The sequence below is a fragment of the Microcaecilia unicolor genome, chromosome 12 (assembly GCF_901765095.1).
Source record: "Microcaecilia unicolor chromosome 12, aMicUni1.1, whole genome shotgun sequence".
Classification (NCBI taxonomy): Eukaryota; Metazoa; Chordata; class Amphibia; order Gymnophiona; family Siphonopidae; genus Microcaecilia; species Microcaecilia unicolor.
Genome location: NC_044042.1, coordinates 56,361,973 through 56,384,445, shown reverse-complemented (window position 1 = coordinate 56,384,445; position 22,473 = coordinate 56,361,973). Strand labels below are relative to the sequence as shown.

The following is a 22,473-nucleotide window of genomic DNA, read 5'->3' as shown; positions in this document are numbered from 1 at the left end:
CACAAGTGGATATGTGTTTATGTATGGAAATGTACAAATTTCATGGGCCAGTCATAAACAAAGTATTGTGAGTTTGTCTTCTACAGAAGCTGAATACGTGGCTGTATCGGAAGCGTGCAGAGAACTGATGTGGATTGAAAAACTTATGCTGGATTTTGGTATAGCTGAACAGAGACCAATCCAGATAATGGAAGATAATCAGAGCTGCATCCGACTGTCACAGAATGACAAGGTTCAGTCACGCACCAAGCACATCGCAACGAAATACCACAACGTGCGAGAGTTGGCAAAAGAAGGGGTCATCAGTCTACACTATTGTCACACCAGTGAGATGACAGCTGACATCATGACCAAACCGTTACCCAGAGAACATTTTGTGAATCTGCGTATAAAGCTTGGACTTTGTATGAATAAATAATTGCATGACAGTTATGCATGAGAAGGGGTTTGTTGGAATTTATTGTATTTTACATGCATTGCCTGTCACCTATTATTTCTCTGTGATTACTCTGTGACCTCTGATGTGAATTACTTAGAGAGGTCACACAGCTATGCAACTTCCTGTGGGGGTTTAGATGCAGCACATGCAGCACATGGAGCACATGGAGCTCATGATCTCTCCTAACCTGAGAGGATCTATGGTGGTGTGAGCATCCATTACCATCTAAGCACATGGAAGGAGCTGATAATACAAATGTATAGTAATATGTATATATAAGCCTGTCTGATTATAATCTAACTACAAACTGTGAGTAAACAGATGTTTTGTTACTTCAACTTTAAAGTGACTCAGCAGTGAATTATTCAGGGGTGAATGAGAGAGAGATGAAGAAAGAAATTAACATTTCTAAAGCTGAAGCTGTGTGTACTAAAATCTGCTAATTATTTACTACAAATAATCCAACAAGTCCCTCAGTGATCACCTCACCCCTGAAGTGTGGCCTGGCATTTGAGTACCGGCATCTTTTTCGTTAGAAAAAAAACGCATTGGGTAAGACTGAAATATTAATCTGCTACAAAAATACTTTGAAAAGAGAATTTTTAGGAAGAAATGGGAAAATGAATTCATGTTTGGCCAAAACAAAATGATGGCATCTAGCCTTTAATTAGAAAATTAAGAATATATATGAGTCTGAGAACGCAATTATACTGTCTCTGATGATGCAGATTTCTGTTGTAGTCTGTTCTGCCAAACCTTCCCACTGGCCAGCCTACACCCTGTTCTAAAATTATCTGCCTTGCAAATTTGTGATGAATGCAAACAACGCATTCACATTTAAAAGTACATTTTTCTTTTGTATAGGTTGTTTTCTGGGAGTATGGTGTAGAAATAAACGTATTAATTTTGGAAATATTGCACATGCATAGCTTGCACAGCGCTTTTTTCAGTCTTAAAATACATTTGCTGTGTGAAATAATAAAAACATTTATGCACACTGTTAATCTGGATTAGAGTCAACAGGAGAAAGTCTGTGGTCTTACTTTACCCTACCCTGATTTCTCTCACACGGCGGGTTTTCCACCCATGGGCGTGACATTAAACAGACCAGACAGGAGAAGGAGGCACAAGGAGGTCTGTCCTCTCTCACCTTCCCCAACCAACGCCGCAGACGATTTCTTTTTCCAGTCCTTGGATTGGTACTGAACACTGGTTGCGTCTCCGAAGAAGGTGGGCTTTATTACGTCAGTTCCGGCGAAGTAAAACCAGCCAGCCGCCGCGCTACTCAGCCAGTCTTCAGTGAGACAAGAGTAAAGGGATTTAGAGGGCGAGAAAGCGTAAGAGGCATGGGGACGTTGCCTACTGTGTTCGTGCTTTTTGTGGCGCTTGCAGTTCCGGCGCTAGCCGGGTATATCGAGGTAAGGCCAAAAGAGGCGACTGACGCTTTTGCAGCTGTAGTCGTACTTGTCCTTGAATGGACAGGTTGCATTATTTTTATGTCATGTTGTTTATAGAAGCGCCTTTAACCTTTAAGCCTGATTGGGAAGAGGGCGTTGTGTCTGTATGATGTCGCCACTCGGTGAATTTTGATTTATTGCCTTTTCTCATCATACCTCCCATTCTTCCGGACCGGTGGGGGGGGGGAGGCTAAGTATTGTTTATTTATAGTGCATTTTTATAATACGTTTTTCCTCCTTGTCCGACTTAAGCGTTGCTACGCAGCCCCCCCCCCCCCCCGAGTTATTTTCTGAGCCCGGGTGTCGAGCGCCCGAACCCCGAAGCTTTTATGCGTAGTTTCGGAATTTACCATTCTCCTGTCTGCTGGGGGGGGGGGGGGGGGGGGGAGGTGGTTGGGCTGTTAGAGGTTTATTACTTTTTATCTTTTTTTCTTGCCACCCACCTTTTCTAGCGAGGTGGTTGCGTCGCCACCGCTGGAATCTCCCGGTGGGGTGTTCCAGCAGGGGGGGAGGGGAATGAAAGGAAAGTAACTCCTTTCCTTTTCTAATAGTGGGTGGGTGGGAGGCCTGTGCTGCAGAGGTGCTTGTACTCATCATTGCTTTTTACCACCCTCTGCCATCCTCCCCCCTCCCCGTTGGTGCATTGCTTCAGGCTACTATTGCTGCAGAGACTAAATGAAAGGCATCGGTGGGGGCTGGGGTACTCGAGGTGTGACTTAATAGGGGTGGAGGTGGATTCTTTCCTCACACCAGCTGCCTCCCTCAGCTCTTTTTAACGAGATTAGTAGTCTTTGTGAGGGAAAGGTAAGAGCCGCTCACCTATTAACATGATCGTTTCTATAGCGTATATCAGGTTGCAGTCCTGTATAGAGAGGCGCATGATGGACAGTAGCTACTCCTGGTAGCTTGTGGTCCTGTCAAGACCTACACTATGAAATGACTGAGCATTGATTTCTGGACAGACTAGTTTCCGTATTTTGGTTTTTGATACGTTTATGCCTTTTTCTTATTTGCGGGGAGGAGGCATGGACTTACCATGATGCATTTTGATGCATTAGTGCTTCATTTTCCCCTGTATTGTACCGGTGTCCTTTAATGCAACAGAGTTCCTTATCTCGAAATACAGTTTTCAAGGCCCTGGATGTAAGGATGTTCTTATGTTAATCATTAAAAAAAAATAAATGGATCTTTACAGTGTTAAATCCTACTGAAATAAATACGATCTCTGATTTCATGTTTCTACTTCTATTATTTATGTTAAAGCTCTGTGTTCATTATTTGTATTTGGCCAACTAATATTGCTCATTGTTCATTTTTGGCCAAATAGTAAAATATGCTATTGGATACAGATCTGGAATACTACCTGCGTCTTATACAATAAACACATTTTGGGGAGTGGTTAAAACCAGAATGTTGAGTCACTGCATTCTAGCTTCTGGTTAGTGGTTTAAAATTTATTTGCTCACACCAATGAGATATCATGTATAGATTGGCAGTGGCTATGAAGATTTGTTTCAGCAAAATAAAAAAAAAATGTTTTCAAAATAAACTTGATAATGTTCACTGTATTATTGAATTGGGCAATAAGACAATGGAGTCCTTTTTACTAAGGTGTTTTAAATGCTAAGAAGCTCAGTTTTATATTTGTGGGCTTCTTAGCATTTAGTGTGTGCTAAATCAGTTAGTGTACCTTTAGTAAAAGGACCCCAAAGTGCTTTATGGTAGCAAATGCATTTATAAAGTGATCTAAAAGTAAATATTAAGCACTCTGGTGAACAGTTGAAAACTTTGATCTAGCACAAGAAGATTCAACAGACTAAAATGGTTTTGTACTACACCATTGAATCTTTGGTCAAAATGTTGTGTTTATAGCACTGATTTACATGCTTACTAAGAATGTAGCTTGACTAATTTTCTTACTGGCAAGGGAAGTTACCTCAAAATGTTCTGTGGTGTTGCCATTGCAGTGCACCCACAAATGCATCTGGGATCTAGTGTAGTTTTTCAGTAAGCTACATTACATGGAAAACATTTTAAAGCTTCTATTTCAACTTTTAAATTGATTTAATATAACCCATGATTTAGTATAACCCAGAAATAAGCAAGTTGGCATCTAATTTATCTTATGTGGTACTGCAGTAAGAAGTATCTCCTGAAGAGACACCCTTAAGTAGTGGGAACTATGGGCCCCTATTACAAAGGCATTCTAATGTTTTTAGTACATGGAAAATGCTAGAGATGCCCATATATTCCTATGGGGGTCTCTAGCATTTAGCACATGCCAAAAATGCTAGCTTGCCTATGTAAAAGACCCCTTGTGAGGGATAAGGTCCCACAGTCCATAACATTTAATGTGATATATGAAATTAGATGCTGTAGATGCATGAATGTCCCCAGAGATTCTTGTACTATATTTTAATATAGTAATCTCCAAAATACCCTATGGCTTCTTGATAGGGGAAAGGGGACAAGATTTGATATACTGCCTTGCTGTGGTTGCAAAGTGGTTTACATATTTATATACAGTACCTGGGGCAATGTGATTTAGTCACAGGGAGCTGCAGTGGTAGTAAGTACAAAGCTTTCTTGCATATTCTAAAAATGTCAGTGTGTTTTATAGAAGCTAACATTAATTTTTAACCATATTGTCTCTATTTAGTATTCATACTAAACTATATTTGTTCAATTTAATATCACCAAATGGGGACAAATAATGAAAAGAATTGAGCAGCCTGCATATATTAGGGGAATTAAATAACCAATTGGACAAATGGTTACTGATGCATTTTAACTCCTTTGGTGCCACTTATATTAATTTGTTGGATCTGTTGGCATTATTTAAGTTTGTAAAGTAAATTCTGTATGGCAACCTTGCCATAGGGACTCTGTGTGTGGGGTTTTGTTTGTTTTACATTTTACAGTAGCAGGCACCTTGTTTTGCTGACTTTCTTGCATAGAAGATGCATTAGTTTCACACTACTGTTTGAATTTCAGATTTTTTTAAATATTTATCCAATAAGCATAACCAGTAATGTAAGAAGATGTTTTTGTTTAATGGAGCTAAAAAGTAAGCTTTGGAGGTATGCTTCACTGGTGAAGATGACAGCCTGCTGGACTCAGTTTGGAAGGGATCAGGTTCCTTGGCAGTGAGTCATTGGAGGGGGAGCCTTTAGGACCTCTGTGTTGATTACATTTAATCTTCTGCACCTGTTGAAAATTCCTTGGGCCATACACCGGATTTCCTTTTTTCATGGTTGTCTGGTTCTCTTCCATCTGTGCATTATTCATGATCTAAATGCACAGTTCTAACAATAAATCAAGGTGCTGTAACAATCGAAGTGTGTTTCTGTGATGTGAAATTCAGAATTCATATGTTATCTTTGATAGAGGGGTAGACATGAGAAGCATAGTTGTTTTGGTCAAACTGGAATACTGTGAAGTTTTAGGGTTTAGTTAACCTGCAAAGTGGAAAAAATTGTAAATTTTAAGTATACAGAAAATGACACAACTAATGGTAGTGCTTAAAACTGGTGGAACTTAATTCTTTTTAGTATTGTAAATTATGTGCTGTATTTTGTGCCTATGCCTTTCAGCTCCCCTTCCCCAAATCTGCCCATAATTGAAAATGGTTTATGAATGGCTTGTAAACAACATCTGTATTAGAGTGTCACACCAGAGAAGAGGTCATTTGTGTGTTGTGTTCAGCATGCCCCTTAGAAGGTGGCATGTAGAATTAACTGGCTGTGTTTGTTTGCTAGCTGAGTTTGTTCTCAGCAGTGGCCCAGATTAAGTTTTACAATTATTAAACATTTTACAATGTAAGTCTTCCAAGACAGAGTAAGTATTAATATGTTCGCAGATTGATGTACTGTATGGGTATTATGTATGTTTAGCAAGTAAATATATTTTTTTCTTTTTAATGAATTTTCTCTTTGAGAATAGCAAAGGCAGGAGGCATGGTTTTTGGTCCGAATTTCTTGCTATGCCATGTTGTGACCTCCTTACTTGTAAGGTTAACAAGCAGCACAAGCCTGAGACCCAGAAAGCATTTTTTTTTTTCAATAATTCTGTAGCCCAGTGTTTCAAGTCAGTCTTGGAGTACCCCCTTGCCAGTCAGTTTTTCAGGATATCCACAATGAATATGCATGAGCTAGCATATGCTGTCTTAATTATATGCAAATCTTTCATGCAGATTCATTGTGGATATCCTGAAAACCTGACTGGTAAGGAGGTAAGGACCGACTTGGAAAACATTGTAGTAGCTGATAAGGACAGTTATTGGGTCTTACTGACTGACACTTAACTTAGGTGGAGGAAGTTACCATGCCAATGATGGTAATTTTGTTGTGGGAATCTTTATATGGTAACATAATGTTGGTGTGATGCTCAAAATGTTCCAGTTGATTTAAGTAGTTTTTAAAAATGCTTTGCTTTTGTTTCTCTGGAGTTTCCCTATATAAATGGGGAAACCACATTGCTTCTGTTTTCATGTTTGCTTGTTTCACTTTTCTTAAACATTGGAAACATCAGAATTGTTTAATTCTAGGCTGCTTATTTCTGTGAATGATTACAAGTAATGAACCTTGAAATTCTACCTTGAAAAATTCCTGGAGGATAAATTTTCACTCTTCAAAACATTATTCAGAATACTTTTAATCAAAAATTTACTAGTATTTTAAACATCTTTTTGCAATTAAAGTGTTGAGACCAATGAGGCATATTTTCAAAGCACTTAGCCTTCCAAAATTTCATAGAAACTTATGGAACTTTGGAAGCCTAAGTGCTTTGAAAATATGCCTCATCATGTGTACTAAAAACTTGGTTCAAGGTTACTGTTTAGATGGTGCTTCCTTAAATTCTTTATATAACCTTAGATGAGCCACTAACCTTGAGCACTTAAAAAAAGTGACTTGTTTTAGACCATTGGAAATTATTTTCAGGTTATGCAGCCAGTTACCATCCCTTCAAAATGTAAAGGTGACTTGGAATGAAAGGTGGAACAAGGATAATTTCAAACTTGTTAATTCCTTTTATGCCAGAACAGTTACCCAGCATCCTGGGTAACTGGTGTTTGGGGCAGAAGTGTCCCATGAATGAAAATGATTTTGAGACTTTCATTCTCCGAACTGTAGGATATTGTTTCTAGAAAATGAGTTTAAATTTGTCTTTTAGGTATTTTCCTACATATTAGCTTTCCCCACTTGTTTCTTTGAGAGAAGTGACTACAGAAGTTACTGTCACTGGTTTGCAGTGATCACTCTTTTCTGCTAGGCCTGGGAGCAACAGTGAACTTGTAAATTATTAAATTGTGAACTTGTAAATTATTCAGCAATGCTTTACATCCTTTTGGTATGATGACATAAGAGACCCCCCCCCCCCCCCCCCCAATGTTGTCTTTATAAAGGCATGTGGTGTACCTTTATAAAATAGGCTTCTGGAATTATTCCTAATAGCACGCAAATGTTGTTGAACAAACTTATACCTGTTCTGAGTCTGAGGCAGTGTGTGTATTATAAAATATCTGTATGTCATAATTACATCTTGGGATTGTATCTTTCCAGTGTGTCTACTGCTTACATAATGTCTATACTGTACAGTCTTATAATGAACATCTGTATGTAAAACATACTTTAGGTGTAGAAAGTGCTTTTATGAACAAATCACAATGCTTGTCTGACATTCCTGTCTGGATGTCTCAACACCACCTGAAATTAAACATGACCAAAACCGAGCTTCTCATTTTCCCCCCCAAACCCACCTCCCCACTCCCCCCGTTTTCTATTTCTGTTGATGGCTCTCTCATTCTCCCTGTCTCCTCAGCTCGAAACCTTGGGGTCATCTTTGACTCTTCTCTCTCCTTCGCTCATATCCAGCAGACTGCCAAGACCTGTCATTTCTTTCTTTACAACATCCATAAAATCTGCCCCTTTCTTTCCGAGCACTCTACCAAAACCCTCATCCACACTCTTGTCACCTCTCATTTAGACTACTGCAATTGTCACCTGTCATTTAGACTACTGCAATCTGCTTCTTGCTGGCCTCCCACTTAGTCACCTCTCCCCTCTCCAATCGGTTCAAAACTCTGCTGCCCGTCTCGTCTTCCGCCAGGGTCGCTTTACTCATACTACCCCTCTCCTCAAGTCGCTTCACTGGCTCCCTATCCGTTTTCGCATCCTGTTCAAACTTCTTCTACTAACCTATAAATGTACTCACTCTGCTGCTCCCCAGTATCTCTCCACACTCGTCCTTCCCTATACCCCTTCCCGTGCACTCCGCTCCATGGATAAATCCTTCTTATCTGTTCCCTTCTCCACTACTGCCAACTCCAGACTTCGCGCCTTCTGTCTCGCTGCACCCTACACCTGGAATAAACTTCCTGAGCCCCTACGTCTTGCCCCATCCTTGGCCACCTTTAAATCTAGACTGAAAACCCACCTCTTTAACATTGCTTTTGACTCATAACCACTTGTAACCACTTGCCTCCACCTACCCTCCTCTCCTCCTTCCTGTACACATTAATTGATTTGATTACTTTATTTTTTTGTCTATTAGATTGTAAGCTCTTTGAGCAGGGACTGTCTTTATCCTATGTTTGTGCAGCGCTGCGTACGCCTTGTAGTGCTATAGAAATGCTAAATAGTAGTAGTAGTAATTCCTGAACTTAGCTTATTCTGATGTCTTGACCTTGCTGTTGCTTCCTGTTTCTGATACTTCCAGCTTAATTGGAGCCAGTTTCTGTTGGGTTATGATGCCATGGGTTTTTAATTTGCAACTTCCTGGGTATTTTTTTTTTTTAATCTCTAGTAAAGATTTCCTTTCAACCTAATGTTGCCTTTGAGCCATAACTGGGTCTCTCTTTATCCAGGGGTGGTGAATGCTCCATCAAGCCCCAGAAACCTGTCTTGAGAATGTACAGTACGTCACTAGATAATAAGGTTTCCAATTAAAATCAATTTAATGAAGTGAGCATTCCCATTTACCTTTTTATTACTGCTTTAGTGGGTGGAGTCAACCCAGTTATTCAAGGCATCATTTGAAAGAAATCTACTTCTTAGTATCAGAATTAGCTTTGCTGTGTTTGCTCAAGTGAGGTCACCTGAATTAATCATCTTCCACATAGTTGGTCATATTCCTTCCAGTACAAAGCACAGGTACTCTGGGTGTGACTAGAGGAGTTCCATTTCTTCTATTACACAACATACGAATTATGAGACTTGTTAAGTGGTAGTTAGGTCACCTGATAGGATTTTATACTGTTGCCAATGTGAAATACAAAACTGTGGTACTTGAACCTACTCGAGTTTGAAGCATATTAGCAGATATCTAATAATCTTCACTTAAAATTGCATCCCCTGCTTTCAAGATGTGACTGAGTATTGGGGATGTTTTTCCCCTTCATCTGTTTTGCTGTTCATTTTTTACTCTTTTAAAACGCTAAAACATTGATTCACTCTTTGCTGTAGGCACTGTATAACTACTTTTTTTGTTTTTAACTCTAGTTTTTATTCAGGCTCTTTTCTCCAGTGCATAATGCATTTCCATATACATTAGTGTTTTTCCCTTCATGTATTGCTCTTATAGCGAATACCTTTCTCAATTCACATATCTAAGAAAGAAATCAAAGTAAATGTATTTATTTCCCCACCCAGATGTTTGTAACAAACCTAACTTGTGCAGTGTTAAAACGTTTTGATAACAAACCTTTCAAGGGCACACAGAAATAACTCCGTCTTAATCTGGTGACTTAGAGACATAGTTATTAAGCTGTGTTACATTATAATGCATGTTATTTGCCCCTTAATGGGTATTTAGGGGTATTAAATCAAGTTATAATACTGTAAAGCACGGTATTTAGTCATTGCAGTTTATGTATTAGTGGGGTGTTTAACATGCTTTGCATCTTATTGCTATGTAAATTCTGTAAAACGGCTTCCAGTGAAATCTGCATTATAGGTGAAAAAATAACCGTATCAAAAAGGTGGGGTGGTTTTAATGTTCTGGGAACTTTGGGCTACACAGCTGTAGTCCAGTGCTCCTGGGCGCCTCAAAGTCCAGCATGTAATCAAAACAGCTACCCCCCTCCCCTTTGGGCCTACTGGACATCAGGAGGATGCTGCTGCTCTGGTATCTGAAGGAGGCGAATGAGTTTTTGCTCCTGATCACCTTTTGTTTTCTTTTCATTGCCCTAGGAGGGGCCAGGTGGCCACTAAGGCATCCATTGCAAGGTGGATCAAAGCATCTATTAAGAACACCTGCATTTGCATGAATTGCCCAGTACCTCAGGGCCTGAAGGACCACTTCCTGGGCAGAGGCTCGGGTGGTGGCCCCTGAAGAGATTTGCAGAGCGACGACTTGGTTGTTTCTCCATTCCTTTGTCAAACACTACAGATCGGACGTGTTGGCCATGGTCCTTACAGACTTTGGCAGGGCTGTCATTTGAGAGGACGTATCTTCCCTTACCCAGTCGTTCTGCTTCAGTACATCTCACTGTGCAGAACAGTGTAGGTGGACTCTAAGGAAAGGGGAATTAGACCTTTTTTAAGTCGGCTACACTGTTCTACAACCTGCCGTCAGAAGACGTGGGCCATGGACTCTGGGTGTGCTCTGCACTTTCCCTTTGTGTGTTAAAAAAAAAGAGAAGAATCAAATTGCACATATTACAATTCACATCAATACTGATTATCCTAGAGTATGCAGGGTAGTGAGTCTAGTGCCACTCTGTGATATGCTCACTTGATTATCATTGCAGCTGCAGTGGTTGATTGGGCATGGGTGCATTACAAAAAGGGACCTTCTGCTACTTTGGGAGATGCATACTGGATCTTTCCAAGGAGCAGTACCACCAGCTGATACTGTTGAGGTCACTGGTAGAGCTGTTTTGTCTACCTCCATCTGATTGGAGGGGGATAACATCTACTGGTGCAAAACAGTGTAGCAGACTGAAGGAAAGAAAATTATTAGGTAAGACATAATTTCCCTTTTGTTGCTCTCATTAAATGATTGTTCTCTGGCTTAACATCCTTTTTCACTATAAACTTTAAAGTGACTAATTCAGTTATTTGCTTTTAGTAGGAATAGAAATTCTGGATCACTTCTAGCTATGGTTCTGTAAGGGGTATATGACCAATTATTCTTATGTTTTTCTTAAACCATTCTTCTCTGTAGTTTTATGGGGTGTGTGGTATCCAGGGGTGGCCTTGGAAAATGGGTTTTATCTTGTTTTCTGTTGGATCAATCACAGTTGGTGATTCTTGGTGTGGGTGAGGAGAAATCAACTTGCAGCAACTTATCTGGAGTTCTCAGGGGTGTCCAGTTTTATTCTTCCTTTTTATGTTGTATGGTTGGGTAAACACTTCAGCTGTTTAATCCCCTGGACAAAGATATTTAACATAAGAATAGCCATACTGGATCAGACCAATGGTCCATCTGGCCCAGTATCCTGTTTTCCAAATAGTGGCCAAGCCAGGTCACAAGTTCCTGGCAGAAACCCAAATCATGGCAAAACTCCATACTACAAATCCCTGGGCAAGCAGTTGCTTCACTTTGTCTCAAAAATTTAACTGACTGCCTTAGCAAGGTTAGACTTTGGACAGTAAATTTGTATAATCTTAACTCAGCTGAAAGGGAGATTAGGATCTGGAGACCAAGATGCTTTGACCTGGAATCTTTTCCTGGATACCACTTTTCTTTGCCAGTAGCTCTGTCATTGGTCACCATTTAAGTTTTTAGTATTGGGCATAATAATTGATCATGAATTATCAGTGATGCATCATTGCCCCCTTATGACTATATTTGGTATCCTGATGATTGGTCTGACAGTCCTTTATAGTAACCTGCCTATATATGTCTTGGTTCTCATGGTTGTCCCAAGCAGCTCTGCTGGCCAAATCCTCTCCAGATTATCAGATTAGTGTGTTCAGGAAGTGTCATCTTTGTGGTTATTCCGTAGAACTTAATATTTGGAAGCTTGAGCTTTGTATCATTGGGTTAGGTTCCCAAACTTTCTCAGTTCATGACGCCCTTATTGTCTCAGTAATGTTTTCACTGTGCCCCTAGACCAAAAGAAATACATAATAAACGGGACCATTAGATATTAGGTCTAAACAATTAAGCATGTATGTCCTAATATCCTAATCAACAACTTAATAGATGTTTGAAAAGATAACACACATTAAATTGAGAGAAGAAATATTTTTATTTAATTCTTAATTATAATGGGATGTGCAGTGCCCAACAGGTGCACACAACTTCTAAAGCCTTGGCATTTCAGATTGGACATGGCCATCTTCATGTCCTGTTGCATATTGATTTTATTACACAACCCGTGGAAACCCAACTTTGTAAAGGTATAATATTGGAAATGGTATTAGGATTCACTGAGGTTTAGCACTTAGCAGCAAATATTCATCTTTCATTGATGTCCAAAACTCAGTTCCATGCTTTCAAATTTTGTTTTTTAAAGTCTTGTCACAAGACAGATCAATAAGATGTCTTCTGAAGAGGTAAATTCAGATGGGGCCTTATCCTTGAATGTGTCTAGGATCCATACACAATTTGTGAAAAGGGAGGTTAGCAGATGTAGAGGCTGACAACTTTTTTCCCCCTCCAGTTCCATTTGAAACCACCAGTCTAAATCGGGGGTTCTCAAGGTCCACAGCCCAGCCTGGTTTTTAGGATTTCCACAATGAATATGTATGAGATCTAATTGCTTCCATTGCATGTGCGTGAATTCAGATAGATTTCATATGTGTTCATTGTGGAAATCCTGAAAACAAGGCTAGGTTGTGGATTACTAGGACTTGATTTGAGGACCCCCTAGTCTAAATGCTTTCGATCAAAACCGCAGCTGAAACTTCACCTGGTTTTGCCAGAAGCCAAAATATACCCAGAATCGTCTTTACTGTTTGCTTGTTATATTAATAGCATGCTTAGCATTATCATGTTACCCAAGATCCTTTTATAATACTAAATGTTTATTTCTTATATATCTCCACGATTCATGATGTATTGTAAGCCACATTGAGCCTACAAAGAGGTGGGAACATGTGGGTTACAAATGCAATAAATAAAACAGAAAACGACAGTTTGGGATTGTTAGAGCTTGCAGCCCCATATCCCTCTACTAAACCCATAGGAGATTGTTGCCGTCCAGTCGCGGGATGGAACTGGGAAAATTAATGTTTTTTTTTCCAGCAACTGGGAGACATTTTAACAAGGACTTCCATATCATCAAGCTGATCAATCCATAGACTGGTGGGTTGTGTCCATCTACCAGCAGGTGGAGATAGAGAGCAAACTTTTGCCTCCCTATATGTGGTCATGTGCTGCCGGAAACTCCTCAGTATGTTCTCTATCTCAGCAGGTGGTGGTCACATACAGCAGCAGCTCTGGCTAGGCCTCCAAGCCTAATCCTTAGGTTTTGTTGAGGCCTGGGGTTGAGGGCTCTTTTGAGCAAGTGCAAACCTGGTGGTGCCAGGTCCCTCCTTTTCTCCCCCCTCCCGCTGGCTCCGTTAAAAAAAAAAAAAAAAAAATTTAAACGTCTTTAAAGGCGTTTATTTCGACGTTTATTTAAACGTTCATTGCAGCTACTCACTGGGACACCAGTTCGTTACAGCTCGGAGCGGCAAGCAGGTAATTTTACCTTTTTATAGCGGGCAGGGGGTTCCCCGATTCTTCTCCTCGTGGCATATGGCGTCGGAGGGCGAGGGCGCAAAGGGTCGCTCCCCGGATCGCTGGAGCGCTTCTAGAGGGGATGCGGGGGTATTAAAGCCTGATTCGCCCTTGTTGGGTGACAGTTTCGTGACCGATGAATGTCCTGGTCCTTCCTCCGGCGCGGCGGTTTTTCCCGCCATAAACGCCCATCCCCCGCTCCTCGCCTCCGCCATCTTGGCCGGCCACGCGGCTCGGACGGCTTCTTCATGGGCCGCCCTTGAGGTTGGAGACATTAATGCCATGAACGCCCTTAATTTGGGCGACGGCACAAAAGCGGCTAAAGTTAAGCGCCGTTCTTCCCGCGCGGCTCCTTCGTGGAGTGTCGCGCCGGATGCCATTTTGGATGCGCAGCATGTCTCTCCCCCGCTCTTGCGAGCGCCGGTTGAGAGTGCGTCTAGGGCTGTTGCCCAGGCTGCGGAAGTGCACAGTCTGGGGGGTTTTTCCCCCGAGTTTGTTTTGCTGCTGCATCAGGCTTTCCTCAGGCAAAACGCTGCCCCTGCTCCCTCTTCTGGTAAAGAGGTTGAGGTTCCCAGAGGTAAACGCCCTCGGGTTGATTTTCAGGCCTTGGAGGACTTGTCTCCTCCGATGTAGATGAGGGCAGCGTGTCTGAGGTCTCCCAACGGTCCTTTGCGGATTCCTTGGAGGAGACGGATCCCCGCTCGGATGGAGCGGATGACCCCTCTGCAGCGCGGCTTTTTAGCCCAGAGGATTTGCCCAACCTGTTGTACAGGCCATGGACACTTTGAAGTTTCCTCTCCGGAGGACGTCTCTCCCTCAGCCCCTGTTGGCTCTGCCATTATGCTGGGGACGAAGCGCCCGCCTAGAACCTTCCACGTGCATGATGCCATGCACACCTTAATTTCGGCTCAATGGGATGTCCCGGAAACGAGCCTTAAAGTGGCTAGGGCTATGTCCCGCCTCTATCCTGTGGCTGTGAGTGAACGTGAGGCCTATCTGTGGCCTACCGTGGATTCTTTAATCACTGCGGTGACTAAGAAAACGGCGTTGCCGGTGGAAGGTGGCACGGCCCTAAAGGCCGCCCAAGACAGAAGATTGGAGGCGGCCTTAAGGTCGTCCTTTGAGGCAGCTGCTTTAAGTTTGCAGGCCTCAGTTTGCGGCTCCTATGTGGCCAGGGCGTGCCTGACTATGGTGCAGCGGGCTTCCCCCTCGGATCTTTCCTTGAGGGCTGATTGGCCGGCCCTGGAATCGGGCTTAGCCTATTTGGCAGACTTGCTGTATGATGTCTTGAGAGCCTCAGCTAAAGGCATGGCTCAGACAGTCTCTGCGCGGCGGTGGCTTTGGCTGAAACATTGGTCTGCTGACCACGCCTCTAAATCCCGCCTGGCTAGATTGCCTTTTAAAGGCAAGCTGCTCTTTGGGGTCGAGCTGGACAAAATCGTGACCGATCTCGGCACGTCTAAGGGCAAGAAATTACCAGAGGTCAGGGCTCGGGCTAGTACTCGTCCCGGTACCTCCAGAGGACGGTTGCAGGAAGCCCGTCGGTACCGCCCGGGCAAGTCGGGTTCCTCTGCCCCCTCTTCCTTCAAGAGGAATTTCTCCCCCAAGCAGCATTCCTTTCGCAGAGACCGCCGTCCCGGAGGTGCTCCCTCCGGTCCTCCCCCAGGGTCTCGTACCCAATGACGGGGCCTTGGTCCACGCCCCAGTGCAGATTGGAGGACGGCTGGCCTCGTTTCTGGGCGAGTGGACCACAATAACTTCAGACGCTTGGGTGCTGGAAGTCATCAGAGACGGCTACAAGCTAGAGTTCTGCCGACCCTTAAGAGACGGGTTTGTACTCTCTCCCTGCAAGTCTCCGGTCAAAGCTGTGGCAGTGCAGCAGACCTTGGACAACCTGGTCCGCCGGGGTGCGGTCGTTCCGGTGCCAGAAAATCAGATTGGCAAGGGACGTTACTCCATTTACTTTGTGGTACCAAAGAAAGGAGGTTTTGTCCGGCCTTTCCTCGACCTCAAAGGGGTCAATCGGGCCTTGAAAGTGCGGCACTTTTGCATGGAGACTCTCCGCTCTGTTATAGCGGCAGTGAAGGCAGGAGAGTTCTTGGCTTCCTTGGACATCAAGGAAGCGTACCTGCATATTCCCATCTGGCCTCATCCTGCGTTTTGCAGTCCTGGGACGACACTTCCAGTTCAGAGCCCTCCCTTTTGGGTTGGCTACTGCTCCGCGGACCTTTTCCAAAGTAATGGTGGTCATAGCGGCCTTCCTGCGAAAGGCAGGAGTACAAGTCCATCCTTATCTGGACGACTGGTTGATCCGAGCCCCTCTTATGCAGAGTGCGGCAAAGCTGTGGACCAGGTAGTTGCTCTTTTGAGCTCCCTGGGATGGATCATCAACTGGAAGAAGAAGAGCCAGCTGCGCCCGACTCAGTCCCTGGAGTATCTGGGAGTTCGATTCGACACCCAAGTGGGCAGAGTGTTCCTGCCAGACAATCAGGCTCAGGTGGACTAGTTCCTAGTAGCCTCTCCTCTTCGGGCTTGGGACTATGTGCAGCTGTTGGGCTCTATGCCGGCCACGATGGAAGTAGTGCCCTGGGCCAGGGCTCATATGAGACCACTATCCTCTCTCTGCTGCAGCGCTGGACTCCGTTGTCGGAGGATTATGCTGTGCGCCTTCCCTTGGACCCAGCAGTGCGCAAGGCGCTGAGCTGGTGGCTGCAGACAGTCAAGTTGTCTGCAGGAATGCCTCTGGTGACCCCAGAGTGGATTGTTGTCACGACGGACGCCTCTTTGTCGGGCTGGGGAGCCCACTGTTTGGGAAGGACAGCGCAGGGGCTCTGGTCTCCTGCAGAGGCAAAGTGGTCTATCAACCTCCTGGAACTCAGAGCCATTCGGTTGGCGCTTTTGGAGTTCATCCCAGTACTGGTCTTGAAGCCAGTACGGGTCCTGTCGGACAATGCCACGGCTGTGGCCTATGTCTACCGTCAGGGAGGTACCAAGAGCGCCCCTCTAGCCAAGGAGGCCATGAATCTATGCCAGTGGGCGGAAGCGAACCTGGAGCAGCTTTCAGCGGCCCACATTGCCGGGGTCACGAATGTCAAGGCGGTCTTTCTCAGTCGCCATACCTTGGAGCCCGGAGAGTGGCAACTATCTGCTCAGGCGTTCTTGGACATCACGAAGCGCTGGGGCCAGCCGAGCCTAGATCTGATGGCGTCATCGGCCAGTTACCAAGTGCCGCGCTTTTTCAGCAGAGGACGGGACCCTCGATCCCTGGGAGTAGATGCTCTTCTCCAACAGTGGCCGACACAAGAGCTCCTCTATGTGTTCCCGCCCTGGCCCATGTTGGGCAGGGTGCTAGACCGGGTGGCAAGCATCCCGGCAGGGTAATCCTGGTGGGTCCGGATTGGCCCAGACGTCCCTGGTATGCGGACTTGATCAGGCTCTCAGTCGACGATCCTCTGCGGCTGTCAGTGGAGCAGGGCCTGTTACATCAGGGTCCCGTGGTGATGGAGGATCCCTCCCCCTTTGGTCTTAAGGCCTGGCTATTGAGCGACAGGGCTATTGAAGAAGGGCTTCTCAGACAAGGTCATCGCCACTATGCTAAGAGCGAGGAAGCGCTCTACTTCTACTGCTTACGCCAGGGTTTGGCGTATCTTTGCAGCGTGGTGTGAAGCAGGCTCACTTTCTCCCTTCACTGCTCCAATTTCTTCAGTGTTGGCGTTCCTGCAAGAAGGTCTGGAGAAAGGCCTGTCGCTCAGTTCCCTTAAAGTCCAGGTGGCGGCTCTGGCTTGCTTCAGGGGCCACCTGAAGGGTGCTTCCCTGGCTTCGCAGCCAGATGTGGTGCGCTTTCTCAGGGAGTTAATCACCTGCGCCCTCCTCTGCACTCAGTGGTGCCTGCGTGGAATATCAACCTGGTGCTAAGAGTATTGCAGAAGCCGCCTTTTGAACCCTTGTCAAGGGCATCTCTGAAAGACCTGACGTGGAAGCAGTCTTTTTGGTGGCTATCCCTTCAGCCAGAAGAGTTTCCGAGCTCCAGGCGCTCTCTTGTCGAGAGCCTTTTCTGCAGTTCACTGAGGCAGGAGTGACTATTCGCACAGTGCCTTCCTTTCTGCCCAAGATTGTTTCTCGCTTCCATGTGAATCAGCAGCTCTGTCTCCCTTCCTTTCGTAGGGAGGACTACCCAGAGGAGTACTCTGCTCTTAAATATCTGGATGTGAGGCGAGTCATCATCAGATACTTGGAAGTGACCAATGATTTCCGGAAATCGGATCATCTGTTTGTCCTGTTTGCAGGTCCTCGTAGGGGTCTGCAGGCTGCTAAGCCTACAGTGGCAAGATGGGTCAAGGAAACCATTGCAGCGGCTTATGTGGCCGCAAGGAAGGTGCCGCCTATCCAGCTGAAGGCTCACTCCACGAGAGCTCAGGCGGCCTCGATGGCAGAGGCCGGATCCGTCTCCTTGGAAGAGATATGCAAGGCGGCAACTTGGGCTTCGGCTCATACATTCTCCAAGCATTACCGTTTGACGGTGGCTGCACGGGCGGAGGCCCGGTTTGGAGCTTCAGTGTTGAGGTCAGGGATTTCAATGTCCCGCCCTGGGTGAGTACTGCTTCGGTACATCCCACCAGTCTATGGATTGATCAGCTTGATGATATGGAAGGTAAAATTATGTATAATCATACCTGATAATTTTCTTTCCATTAATCATAGCTGATCAATCCATAGCCCCTCCCAGATATCTGTACTGTTTTTATTCTGGTTGCATTTCAGGTTCAAGTTTAGTCTTCAGTTACTTCAGAAAGACTTCGTGTTCAAGTTTTTTCACTTGGATTCTTCAAGAGTTGAGACGAGTTTGTGTTACAGTGAGCTGCTGCATTCCTCTCCCCCCCGTTTTACGGGGCTGGATTGAGACATAAATTCTGCCGGCACTCCCTCCCGCTTCGTGCGGCTGTAGGGCAGCTTTGTACCCCTCCTGCTTCGGCGGTGTTAGGGTCAGTCAGCTCCTCCCGCGGTTGCGGTTGCAGGATAAGCCAGATCCCCCCGCATCGGCGGGTGTGGTGTCCCTCCCCCGCTCCGCGGGGATGAGCTGGACGGATTCCCCTCCCCCACTTGTGTGGGGATGAGCTGGGTTAATTCCCCTCCCCCGTTTCGGCGGTGGTGAGCTGGGCAGAGTGTCCCTTCGTGGGTGTAATTCTCTAAGTGCTGAGTCCTGCGGATGGAGCTTTGATATCGACATACTGAGGAGTTTCCGGCAGCACATGACCACATATAGGGAGGCAAAAGTTTGCTCTCTATCTCCACATTTCCTCTGAGAGAGAAACTTTGTGAGAATGTGTGGAAAAAAAATTATTGGCTTTTTATACTTACTCAAACTGTGCATGAATAACAAAATAAAGTAGAATTGGGGTGTTTCCCATTTTGTATTTAGTTATAAAACAAGAGGTCGCAGCAGCCATTTTCAGAGCAGAGCCAGCATGGGCAGGAATGACTGAGAATTTATTGTGTCCCAGCTACATCCCTAGACAGTAAGGGGGGCCTGAAGGGAGCTTGTGGAGGGTCTGGCAGGAAAGGCAACCCCTGTTACTGCAGGCAGGTGTGTGTGTGTGTGAGAGGAGGTAACAATGGGACAAAACACAAACTGAAAATGCGGCCATTTTTGGCCAAAATTGAAAACATGGCTGTAAATGCATTTCTGTTGAAACCAAAATCGGGGCAAAAAAGGATTTCAGTCCAGGTTTTGTGCCGAAACTAGCATTCGGTCTGTTTTTAAGCAGGTGTGTTATGCTTCCTCCATCTTCTCTCAGCCTGATGTGCTTGGCAACAGAGGATGTGCAGCTCTGTGAAACCCTTTTTTTTTTTTTTTTTTGTATGCAGGAGAGATTTGCATCGACCTATAGAGGCGACACCTGCAGATGTTACCATAATTTGGTTACCACATATATGTTTGTGAAGTAATTCGTTGTGTTTTCAGTGGTGAAGTTCATGAGAGTTTAAAATGTCAAGATAGACGAACAAGTCTGTACCTGGGACTCTAAGCTTTGGTCTCAAAGTCAAAAGAAAAGAGGGAAGGAACACAGTGTGGAGGTAACGCAATGGGGTCAATGTGAGGAAAGGTGTGCATTAGAGGGGGAGGGTATGTGTTGATAGGGGTGTTCTGACCATGGAACAGGAAGCTTGAGTGTGTAAAATTGTAAGCCACATTGAGCCCGCAAAAAAGTTGGGATAATGTGGGATACAAATGCAATAAATAAAATAAAAGAATCCTGATCAGGGAAGGATAAAAACAAGTCTAAAGCAATATATGTGTTGCTTAAGTCCTAGCTTTGGCAGAAGGAAAAAAAATCCCTTTTTCCATATTGTCCTTACACCAGTGGTTCCCAATCCTGGTCCTGGAGGTGTTCCAGCTAGTCAGTTTTTCAGGATATCAACAATGGAATAAACATGAGAGAGATCTGCATGCATTGCCTCCACTGCATGCAAATCTCCCTTATTCATTGTGGATATCTTGAAAACCTCACTGGTTGGGGTACCTCTAGGACCAGGTTTGGGAACCACTGTCTTGCACTAACCCCAGAGTTCTGAAATGATCAGGTCCATTGATCAGCAGGTGGCGATAAATACTGAAGGGCTCAGCCAGCAGGCTAGGGTTATATTTCAGCTCACTTCTGTGTTATCTTATCTTCAGCAGGTAGATGGTCATGGTTCAGTCCTGAGCTCTGGATAGGCTGCTGTTGGTCAACTGGTTTCCAGTTAAGCTTACTAGGCAGTCTTCTTTCAGGAGGTCATCTCTGGAGCTTCCAGAGTCTAGACTCCTTAGCCTGTCTTCCTCCCTCTCTTCCCATTGGTCTTGGAAACAAGGCTCAAAAGCTAGTTCTTAAAACCGGCAAAAAGACCGTTTTGCTCTTTTAGTAGAGGTAGCTTTATATTCAGCACACTGCAGTAAGCAACTGGTTTTTCAACCATGAATTTGCAGTCCCCTTACCCCATTCAGTAGTTATTAGCTAAGTTCTACAACCAAGGATATTTTTGAGGTGTCTTTACCATGTTATGGGGGTTGCTACTGTATCACGCTTGTTCTAATTGTAGGAAAGTAGTCTGTGGTGCCAGTGTTCCCCACCGCTCAACGTGTGGGCTATTCTGACATAATTGATTTTAGATTCAGTAGCCTAATGGTTGGAGCAGCTGCCTATAAACCAACCCATTGTAGCAAAGTCATTGGTTCGAGACCTAGCCTTTGTAGATGCTGTTCAGCAACAGGAGTTCAGATAAGAGATCTATATTTTTGGCAAAAGTGCTACCTTACCTGGGTGGGCAGTAACACTCGGAATTTTGAACGCGAGTTCCATTGTACTTTTCAAGTTTAATTTATAAATCAAATTGGGTACTTTTAGAACCTACAAGTAGGACTTCAACAAAATTATAGGATAGTTTTGAAGTTTGTGCTTTTGGTGTGGAGTCATTTGCTAATGTTGATGACTCTTGATCCTTGGATATGTTTAGATATTTTATATTGGAAACTTTATGTAACCAGAAAAAGTAATATATCAGATTAACCTTTAAATGTTGAAATCCTTTATGTAACCGGAGACTTAAATTATTCTAAGGATTTGTATTTAAGTGACTTAGAAACATTTGTAGCATTCGTGGAGACTTCACACGAATGCTACAAATTTTTATAGTTTTATAGTTTTATAGTTAATGTGATGAGTCATCCTCTTGGTCAGTTACAAGAAGAAGATTTTAGAAAGTGATAAGTACATAAGTACATAAGTAGTGCCATACTGGGAAAGACCAAAGGTCCATCTAGCCCAGCATCCTGTCACCGACAGTGGCCAATCCAGGTCAAGGGCACCTGGCACGCTCCTCAAACGTAAAAACATTCCAGACAAGTTATACCTAAAAATGAGGAATTTTTCCAGTCCATTTAATATCAAGGACATTAAATGAAAATTAATGTACATTTTGTTCTAAAGTACTTCTGTGCTAGAAAAGCAAATAGTTCTTTCCTTTAGGCAGAGTGAACCTGAAAATAGCCCACAACTGTAAAAAGGGAAAACTCATTAAAACAAAATTGCCCTTGTTTTGGTATCTATTCAGCAGATCTAAATTGCTGCCTGCATCAAAAATAACATTGTTTCCTGCTATTTTTGGTGAGGTAACTCATGGGTTTAAACTAGAGTTGGATTCAAATAACGTTCTGTTTAGTTGAATGGCCACAGTGGATTAATTCGGTAGCAGAGCTGGGCTGTATTCTGAGGGAGACCCCAGATTATTCCAAAGCTTCACTTGTTACTCCCATACCAGCTGTAGAGAATGTGGAAGCAACTTCCACAGTCCTCATGCATGAGAATGGATTCCTAACCAAGGTGCTGATATTAAGTTTGAAGGAATTCTGTTCTTGACTTTCAAAATATTATTTTAGCAAGGGAAGGTGGCGGGAGGATTAAATGGGGAAAGATGTCATCTATAAAATTTGAAAAAAGTGGTAGATCTAGTCCTGTTAAATTTAGGTGCTAATATCAGGAAATTACATGAGAAAATCCATGTTTAGAACTGAAAGCTTGCTGTAAATCTCCACCAATTGTATCGCAGATGGAGCAATGAATTCCATTTTACATAGAAACAGAAAAATGATTGCACATGAAGACCCAATAGTCCGTTCATCACCCTTAAGATCCTATGTTCTTGTCCTGTGGTGGGTGCTTTTTTATTTTTATTTAATTAGGATCACCTTTCTTTATCACTTACAAGCACCACGGGGGGAGGGGGTGCAGATGTCCTGGTCAGCTTTGAGGGAGGATCTTTCCCAACTGGCTCAGAGCAAAGGGAGCAGGCTGTCGCCCTTACTTTCAAGCATCTGTTGGAGCTTCGTACTGTGGAGCCAGTGCTTCATGAACAGTATGGTCTGGATCGTTA

General features: G+C 44.0%; 1 protein-coding gene across 4 annotated transcripts in view; it reads left to right on the top strand.

The window, feature by feature from the left end:
• Window positions 1-1,707: 1,707 nt before the first annotated feature.
• The window catches only part of APLP2 (amyloid beta precursor like protein 2), a 133,580-nt gene continuing 112,814 nt past the window's right edge, over window positions 1,708-22,473 (top strand). For 2 of the 4 annotated variants that reach the window (XM_030221607.1, XM_030221605.1), the window contains exon 1: window positions 1,708-1,857. In XM_030221607.1, the coding sequence (XP_030077467.1) occupies window positions 1,786-1,857 (72 nt within the window). In that variant the 5' untranslated portion in view covers window positions 1,708-1,785. The remainder of the gene's footprint in view (window positions 1,858-22,473) is intronic. The other 2 variants (XM_030221606.1, XM_030221604.1) reach the window with 1 other exon arrangement.